Consider the following 9,679-nt stretch of genomic DNA (forward strand, 5'->3'; position numbering starts at 1 on the left):
AGCGTGTATGGAGGGGGCAACCGAGAGCCTGGCGGGGAAACTGAGGACCGCGGGGGCGGGGAGAGAACAGAGTGGCGCTGGGCCGGAGGGGTTGGAGTTTGGAGTGAGGGGCTCGGCGCGCCCGTGCGAGGACCCCAGCGAACTGGAGCTGTGCTGCCCCTTCGCTCCCGCGGCTGAACTGAAAGTTTGCGCGCCGTGGCGCTGGGGACGGAGGGCCGGCGCCTGCCTCGAAGGGTTCCGGGGGTACCGAGAGCGCGGTGGCGGGATCGGGGGACAGGCGGAGCAGGGGTGGAGGGGAGGGAGAGAACTGTGATGTCTGCGGGATTTGGGGGGTGCGGAGATCTGAGAGGGAGGGGCCGCAGCCCCTGGGAATAATTACACTCCAGGGTTGGAGGCTGGTGGTTAAGCGCGCTGTTTGCTTTGTAAAAATGAGTGTCTTCCTGGCGTTCCGGCTGGGGCCAGGAAGGAACACTCCAGGAGGTCTGGGACTCTTCTTCTTAGGCCACCCCCCTCACCACCACTACCTCCCCCCTTTTTTTTCGTAATTGCAAAGATGACTTCTTTTAAAAGATGAGGCTCTGCCTTTTTGCCGAACTGAAAGAGAGCATAGTTAAGCTTCCCGGAGATTTCAGCATGCAAATTCAGCTGCCGAGGAGCAGGGAGCTCCCTCGCAGGACAATAGCTATTGTGGTTGAGGAGTATTTGCGGGGTTGGGAACGCCGGGCGGGCGCGAGGCTAGTCTTTCTTGAAAGCAAACCTTGGCTCTCCGGGCCGGGTAGGGACACGGGAATGGTCGGGGGAGGGGGAATCTGGAGGAGTTCTGAGACGGAATTCTGGCTTCCGAGTCTCTGCTAGGCCCTACCAGCACCCTTAGAACTTTAGAGGTGGGGGAGGCGGTGGTTCTTTTTTTCCGCCTCTCTGTATTCTTATTTTTGTGTGTTTTGGAAGGAGGGTCAAGGATTATTCTAGTTTCCTCTCCCCCCCAAACCCCCCACTGCCAGAAAAAAAGAAAAAGTTAAAGAACCAGCGCAGTTTTACCAATAAGAATAACTTCTCCAGTGCGACTCTTGCTTTCTTCAGGGGTTGACTTAGAGCTCTGTGTGTATGTCTGTGTGTATGTTGCTAAGGTCACCATGGCTGACCGGGCTGCTGCTGAAAGAGCCTGCAAGGATCCCAACCCCATCATTGATGGCAGGAAGGCCAACGTGAACCTGGCATACTTGGGAGCAAAACCAAGGATCATGCAACCAGGTGAGAAAGATCCCTGGACCCACCTCCACCTCCCCCTCCCCCCCATAGAGACCCCCACTTCTGAATAGGGTGAATCCCTGATTGAGAAGACCCTAGTTCCCTGAGCATCTGAAGATGTGTTGAGTAAAGTTGATCTGTGGCTGGTTATTCTACCAAGACATGAAAGATAGATGAGAGTTGAAAAGACTCCTTTCTTGACTTGAAATGTACCTGTGGGCAAAAAATAGATCTTGGGGTTGGGTTCCATTTGTACACACCCAGACTGGGGCTTGACTCCTCTGTTTTCTGTATACATAGTTAAGTCTCCATTTTCCTCTTCTTGGCCACTTGTTGCCCATTCCCGTGTGGATGATATGGGCCAGATCTGTCAACTCCAGCTGGTTATACGTCTCTGCTTGGTGGTGTTTCTTCTTTTGCCACCAGTTGCCCTGTGCTCAGAGTGGGCAGTTCAACCAGAACACTGACACAAAAGAAACAAAGGGGCAGTGGTGGTGCCTAGATGGTAAATGTTCAAAATAAAATCACAGCATATTTGTAATGACAGAAAATAAAGAGATTCCATGCACTTCAGGACCCTTACGTTACAGATGAAGAAACTGATGCAGAGATGAGAAATGGTTTACTCTAAAGTCATACAGCTGTTAGTCACCAAAAGGGAGAGAATTTCGTCTGTGTGAAAACATGATCTTTTGGATTACTTACCACACTGTCTTTTGCATTCGCACAAGTAATTGTGAATCGACTACTGAACAAACGTAATCTTTTTCTTGGGCATGCAAATTTAAATCGTATACTCTTCATTCTTAAGTCTGTCCATCTGAAATTTTGGAAAGAGGTAGACATTTCCATCCAAACAGATTTGCTGGGAAAGTAGATTGTCAAGAAAGGGTGTGCATGTGCAAATATTCATGAGCATTAAAAAACATTTATCTGTCTAATACAGTGTGTGTTGTTTTGCTGTCCAGAAAAGAGTTTGTTTGGTAAATGTTTAATACTATAACCTGTAAAAGCCATAATCTTCCAAAGCATTGTCCAAAACATTCGAGAATGTTCCAAATTAAAAAGGCTTTTTTATAGATCATGATTCAGAATTGTTGGAAGATTTGCCACGTGTAACTTCATTATCAAGTCCTGTTGTTCTTGGTTTCATTCCACAAGAACTTTATGTCTGGTTTTCTAAGGTCTTACTCTATGTCTGTCAACTGAACTTTGGGGATCATTTCTAGTTTCCACTTGAAGACTATTGAAAATTTTATTTAAATTAACAATAACATTAGTAAAGTGAATTTTAAAAACCTATTTATAATATTTTCTCTAAAGTATTAAAAGAGTGATTACCTTTACTAAGTGAAAGGTGTGATTGCATTTTATTTGTAGAAGTAATAAATGCCTAACATGCACAAATAGAGAATGTGGTATGTTTTATTGTTAGGTTTTGCCTTTGGTGTTCAACAGCTTCATCCAGCCCTTATACAAAGACCTTTTGGGTAAGTCAATGAATCAGGCCTAAGTTTCAATATGACTATCATTTGTTAACCTTCATTTTCATTATATCCAGACCAGACCATTATGTTATAGACTGTTCCCGGTTTACATATTTATATATGTTTGTGTATTTTGAATGCTGATAATGTAAATATTTTTAGATGAGTCAAGTTATCTGACCAAGTATGCAGCCTCCCAACCAGACCCATTTTGAGCTTATGATTAACAAAACAAAACAAAAATACCAGGTATGACTTGTGTACAGACGATTGTGTCCCAACACCATTACTGCTGTTCAACTTGACTCAATTTTATTTATCTCTTTCTAACCTGACAGGGCTCGTATACTGTTAAGCTAACTGATCAGAAGGATACCATGATAAGAGGTGGAATAGTTCTGTTTGGAATTAAACTCTGTAACCAGTAGACTCAGACACACAAGCTCAGATGGTGATTAACGATGCATGGATGTTGGTGTTGTTTTATTTTTTCACCATAGTCAATAGACCTCCGTGTGCTTTATTTTATTACAGTCATGAAGTGGTGTTGATAGCTAAACTGTGTGCTTTTTTTACTTAATTGAAAAGAGCTGTAGTGAAAGTGTTTTCTTTTCCTCGGGGAAGGGGCTCTTTGTGTTTTTGGTTTTGGTGGTGGTGTTGACGGGTGTTGACTTTTGACTTTGCCATGGGAAGCAAAGGGCCTTTTTTTATTTCCTTGCTTTTCAGCTGTAGCCTGTAACTTCCACTTAACCATATTTTTGTAGTGAGTGCTAAATGGTGTGATTTCCCTCTGTAAGAACACAGATTCATTGCTTGCATGTCCTAAGTTTCTGTATTACTGGGGCGTTTTTCTGGGGATGGGGTTCTTTCTTTGGCAGTGTGTATCTACTTTTAGGCCTTCTAATTTAAAGGTTCAACAACTCTCATCAGATTTCATTAACACTGGCCAGTTTTTTTGAGCAGAGTAGCACTAACCTTCGCCTTTCAGATCTGACTCGGGTGAACAGCTGGCTTATATTTGTGTTCTCTGGGTTCTGTGATTACGATCCTTCCCTGTCCAAGCTCCCCAACTTCCCTTCCATTCAGACACTATATGGGGGGGAAAATCCCCAAGCACCTCAATTTATTCTGAACACCTAGGGTCTGTTTTGGCTATTTTCTACCTGATCCACTTGGCTGTAACTAATGCCAGAAATTTACGCTCTCCTTTTGAATATTCTAACTGTTTAGAAGTGTTTCATCCTCAACAATATTAATACTTTCTTCTGCATCTTAGCACCTGAACATCTACATGTGTAACCTGAAAGGTTAGATTCTATCTGCAAAGATAGATATCTACCAGGAGTAGATCCAAAGAAGCAATAATAATTTGACTTGGAAGATTCAAGTTATATTTTCCATGAATACCTTCTTTATAACCTTCTCTTAACCATATCAAGATTCTCACTCTTACTACCAACTCTTACTTTTTTTTTAAACCATAGAAGAATTTTTTGTCCAATAAGATTAGAAAGGGCCTTCGTGTATCCATAATGATGCCCCATCTAAATCATTCTGGATATCGACAACAAATAGTAGTTGATGGGTCCAACTACTTCTGTGGATACCACTTCTCATTGGTCTAGACCATGTTCAAGGTAGAACTGGGGAGAACAGACATCTTAAGAAGTGACGGTGAACTTAACCATGGTCTCACGTTACTAATCCCGAGACAGCTGCTATACAGCTAAATTGATCAACCGGTATTAGCATGTGTGTATTTTTCTCGATGCTAGTGGATGGTACAAAATAAGGAGACTGCATTTTGGTTTGGGAAATGAAACTAACACAAACCCATCAGGAACTATTCATTGCTAAATTACTTGGTATTATTTGAAGTACAAGAGGAATTCTGAATAGCAAGAAAATAGATGAGTCGGAGGAGTTGGACAAAGCTTTGTGGGGACTGGAACAAGACTTGGACCAGTGGTATGTCTGGACAGGTGAAAGGAAAAAAGGGACCTGTCTAAAGGGTATAGGATAGGGGAACATCAGCAAAGAGGAGGAAAGACTCAGTACGTGGAGAAATGAGACTTCTATGGAGGGTCTTGAGAGGCAGACATAGAAATCTGAACTGGCTGTGATAGTCCTTATGGGTCCATGAGAAAGAAAGTAGTATAAGGGAAATAAGAACAAACAGTGTGTCATGTGGAAGTTTTAAATCAAGTGTATTTGGATAGTAACCTTTAGCTGTTCATCCCTTCTAATAGCAGCTGTCTTTATAAAGGATGGTGATTATTACTGTTTGGATAAATTGAACTTGAGGTTCTTATTAGAAATAGATAGCATTCCAGATAGACCAAGCAAGGCTTCTCTTTTTTTTTTAGGGGTTCTTAACACTGCTCTAATTCCCAGAGTCTGTACCTAACAAATCACACCTGGTCATCCTCAATTCTATTTGAATGCCACATGTTCTTATTTTTAGGCCTGGAAAGAAGTTTGAGAATTTTTAATAGTGAATTGTTTGAAATTCTAGAACTATTTTTTATATGGTCTTTAAATGGCCCCTACATTACTCTAGGCTTTTAAAGAAAAAATCTTGGCCTGAAGGAATTTCCGATGTAACACAGTGGGCAGATGTATAGAAATTGGTGAATTTGCCAAACTACATCTTATAAATATTTTATATTTGAAAGAATCATTTTCATACTGAAATCTTGGAGAGGAGAGATTATGGATCTGTGAGTAGAAAATTCCAGGCTAGTTTAGACCAAGTTGAAATACACTTAAATATTTACTCAGTCCTCCTTTAAGTGCTAAGTTTTATTCTAGTTGCGTTAATGCATAATAAGTATTATACTGTCCACTAAGTGGGGCAGGAGGGACAGTTAACCAAACATCTGCTACTTGCCTGGTACTGATAAAGGATTTACATAAATTATGTAATTTAATTATCACAGTAATTATCTGATAAAGACACTGTTAATGTCCTTTCCATAGGTGAAAAACTGAGATGCAGAGAGGTTAATTAACTTCCCACAATGGCTACTAAGTGCTAGAGTCTGATTCTAGGTTCAGAATCACGGTTTGCATGACTTCCAAAGCCATACTCTTTCCTCTGTGTCAGTCTGTAGCCCCAAAGACACAACTGTGCTCTCTCTTATAATCTAGTAAGAAAACTGAGAAGCATGCAGAAGGGCTGTCCATATGGTTTCAGATAAGGCAGAGCAACGTCACGTCGGTGGGATCTAGGAAGTCTTCATGAAAGAGGTAGAATCTGAAATAGATTTTAAAACATGATGGAGGCTAGGGAACTCTTGCAGTGAGTATATTTTTCATTGTAGGCTCTTCACACTGATAATTTTATTTAATGCACAGCAGTTCAGGGTTGGAACTATTAGGTTCATTTCACTTATCAGAAATATGTGAGGCTAAAAAGGTGAAGCAAATTCTTGAAGGCTTTAGACATGGTGAGTGATACAGCTAGGGTGAGTAGGATTGGGATTGCAACAGGTAGAGATGGAATGAGGGCTGGCGTCCCTGGCCAAGGGATGTCATGAGCCAAGGTGAAGCTCTGGGTATCTGTGATGTGTCCATGAAACCTTGAGGAGCCCAGCTGACCTGGATTCAAGGAAAGGTGGGAAGAAATACTGGAAGGAGTATTTTGGAGCCAGAGTATAAAAGGCCTGTCATGCCAAAGTTTAATTAAGAAGTTTGCAGTTAGCTTGGTAGGATGTTAGGGACCTAGGTTACTTTAAACAGACGTATGAGGTGCAGACTGGGTCAGCAGTGTATGCGATAGGCTGGAAGAAGAAACCCTTTAGGATGTCCAAAGTCACAGAGAGACACCAGAGGGACATGAAGAGACAGGAAGAAAAGGAAAACATAGTAAATTTTCTGTGAAAATTGTCCAAGATGTTAGCTTCGCTCTTCGCTTTTATTACTACTGTGCTGTGCTGAGTCGCTCAGTTGTGTCCAACTCTTTTCGACGCCATGGAGCTCGCCAGGCTCCTCTGTCCACAGGGATTCTCCAGCAAGAATACTGGAGTGGGTTGCCATGCCCTACTCCAGTGGATCTTCCCAACCCAGGGATCAAACCCAGGTCTCCTGCACTGCAGCAGATTGTTTACCATCTGAGCCACCAGGGAAACCCCTTATTGCTACTAGACATGTACATTCTATGATTCATTGAGGGAAAGGATGTTGGTAGATCTCTAGTGGGAAGGAGATTTCCAAACTGCCTTAATGGGTTCCGCAGACTATTAATACAAACAGGAACTGCTTGAGAAGCCCCACCTCTCGCTTTGGTCGGATTCTGCTTCCCTTCCTGAATTGAGATATTTCAGTCTCTCCATGGTCTTCTGGATTCTCCCTTCCCTAAAGCCTTAAAAAAAAAAAAAAAAACTCCATGGTTTCATTTGCCTTCCAGATGGCTTCCTAACCCTTGCCAGACTTTGTGTAGGTTTCTGATATTCCTGGGAACTTTATACTCATTGGTTGGCAGCATCAAATGAAAGCTATTAATGTAAAATCAAATGCAGACAAGAGTCCTGTAAGAAACCCTGTCTATCTTACCAGTTAAAACATTCTACACACACACACACACACACACACACACACACACACTGATCCTACCTTTTTGTAGGCTAAACTTATTTTTAGTTACCACCTTTATTCAGAGATAGAAGCCTAGCAACCCTCCTGTTGTCTCTGGAACTTTGGGAGCACATGGGTTAATGTTCCAGTATCAGTGAGATTCATACTGGCTGGCCTTTGCAGCTGATAGATGTTTTACTTTGGCCTTATAAAGACATTTTACCCGCTGGAAACCCTTGTCGCATGACAGGATCAAAAATAGCCCGGCTGCAGCCCCTGCTGTCCATCACCACATGTAAACTGGCGTGAGTGAGGCTCTCTTATCCGTGTCTGCACATCGTGGACACAGCAGCCTCCAGGGACAGTGTTTCATAAAGCCACACCTGTCGCTGTGAGCCAGTCAGTCACCTGACCTGCAGAGAAGTTCTGAGTGTGTGCATGACCATGCATCTGGTTTCTGACAAGCAATTAAGAACATCTTTAAGTGTCCTCAGAAACACTTGATGACGTCGTTTCTTCTGGCACTGGGAAAGATCTCCAAGTCTAGTAAAATCGAGTGTATTTTTATCATTGGGGTCAAAGTTCATTACCCTCTGTGATAAATACATCTTTTCCATGGATGTTCCTTAATGAGTGCTTTCAGTAAAACTCTGAAAAGGCAAAGCAAAGTTTATGTTTTAAACATCCTAATATGCAGTTTTCTGTTTTGGGTTCTTTAAAATTCAAAAATTTTCACTCGTGCTGTACTTCTTATATGTTGCTTTTGGCAACAAGCAGATGGCATTATGGTGTCGTATTTTTGGAAATACAGGGGTTTTGATGGAGATTATTCTAAAGAAAGATGAAAATAAATCAGGTATTCATGGTAGCGTTTTAACTGAGCCATTATGAATGGCAAGAGTGAGAATTGAGATGCATGGGTTTCAAAAATACCTCTTGTGAATTTTTTTTAACAACATTAACTTTTAAGTAAGGCCACTGGAGTGTGTTTTGTATGTGACCTCTGAATGTGTAATTTTAAAAGGTACTTAATTTTGTTTCACGTTAACTTTTTATAGGATAATACACCAAAATAGAATTGATTTTGTATAAAATATCTACCAGTAGGGAAGATTTAAAACAGATATGCTAATAAATCTGTTTCTGTTGAGTTTGAAGGTGAAACAAGAGTTATTAGATGCAAAAAAAAGTTAGTCTTACTATTGTAACCCTATTAAGTTGATATTGAGAAATATTTAGTTTGTGTTTCCCTGTCCCTACCTTTTCCTTCAACCTCATCATTTCCCCCAAAACCCCTTCTGTCTGTCATAGAGATAAACAAGCTGGCTGACCTACAGTTGCCTGATAGTCAAACAGGTTTGACTGACCCTTGTGTCTTTATGAATTTTATGGAGAAAAAGAAAGAAAGAAAGACCAAAAGCGTGCTGCACATTCTTTTTGGGAATCACTGCCATGAATGTTAATAGCATCTCTGTAGCTTCCCACAACAGCCTCTTGTGATAGTGAGCTGCACTACAGTTCGTTTGAAAAAGTGTGATTCTGCTGTGTTTACCACACTTGTGAACTTTTAAATTCCTTTTTTTTTTTATTTTGTCGCCTGCTTCTTTTTTTATTATTATCTTTAATAAGGGTGACTGAGGTTGCAGAGAGATTAATGTGTGCTGAGTCTGCATAGCAATTTCCAGTAGGGTTGCCATGATAATAAACACAGATTTTGTGGAAATTGATTGTCGTTTTGAGAAACCGGCCATCACCCTTACAGAACTGAACAATCACGGATTCCCTTTGGAGTCCTCTGTTCACACTTAAGAAACTTTCCATTGGCTGAACCGCTTTTGTTGTACAAAGTCATCACAAAATGTTCTGAAGTCGTAATTCAGCACTTAGGAAATAACCTCCTCTGTGCGAGGCCCTCCTGAACCGTGAATTTTTTTTTTTTCCTAAAACTTTGGTTCCATGGTTATTTCTTGGTTCCAAAATGATCCTGAATAAAAAGTTCCAGCAGGGAGGGTATCCTATTTTCCTTGTTGAATTCCTTCTGGGGCACTCCATGATCTTGGCTCCGGCCAGACTCCTTTCGCCGATGAATGGCAAGTCGATATTGTGGCAACCCTATGCTCATAATAACCACTAAATTGGAGTTTGTCTGATCTCGGAAGAAGCCAGGCTCAACCCAGGAGGCCACTCCTGCCTGACTTTTTTTCTTCTTTTTCCCATTTCTCAATAGGATACCTGCACACTATGTCTATCCGCAGGCTTTTGTGCAGCCTGGAGTGGTCATCCCCCACGTCCAGCCCACCGCCGCGGCCGCCTCCACCGCACCTTACATCGACTACACGGGAGCCGCGTACGCACAGTACTCGGCGGCC

General features: G+C 41.9%; 1 protein-coding gene across 1 annotated transcript in view; it reads left to right on the plus strand.

The window, feature by feature from the left end:
• Positions 1-6: 6 nt before the first annotated feature.
• The window catches only part of RBM24 (RNA binding motif protein 24), a 13,297-nt gene continuing 3,624 nt past the window's right edge, over positions 7-9,679 (plus strand). The window contains exons 1-4 of the mRNA XM_010848830.1: positions 7-480; positions 1,128-1,251; positions 2,684-2,738; positions 9,538-9,676. Of these exons, the coding sequence (XP_010847132.1) occupies positions 1,134-1,251; positions 2,684-2,738; positions 9,538-9,676 (312 nt within the window). The 5' untranslated portion in view covers positions 7-480; positions 1,128-1,133. The remainder of the gene's footprint in view (positions 481-1,127; positions 1,252-2,683; positions 2,739-9,537; positions 9,677-9,679) is intronic.

The sequence above is a fragment of the Bison bison genome, unplaced genomic scaffold, assembly GCF_000754665.1.
Source record: "Bison bison bison isolate TAMUID 2011002044 unplaced genomic scaffold, Bison_UMD1.0 scf7180017864274, whole genome shotgun sequence".
Lineage (NCBI taxonomy): Eukaryota > Metazoa > Chordata > Mammalia > Artiodactyla > Bovidae > Bison > Bison bison.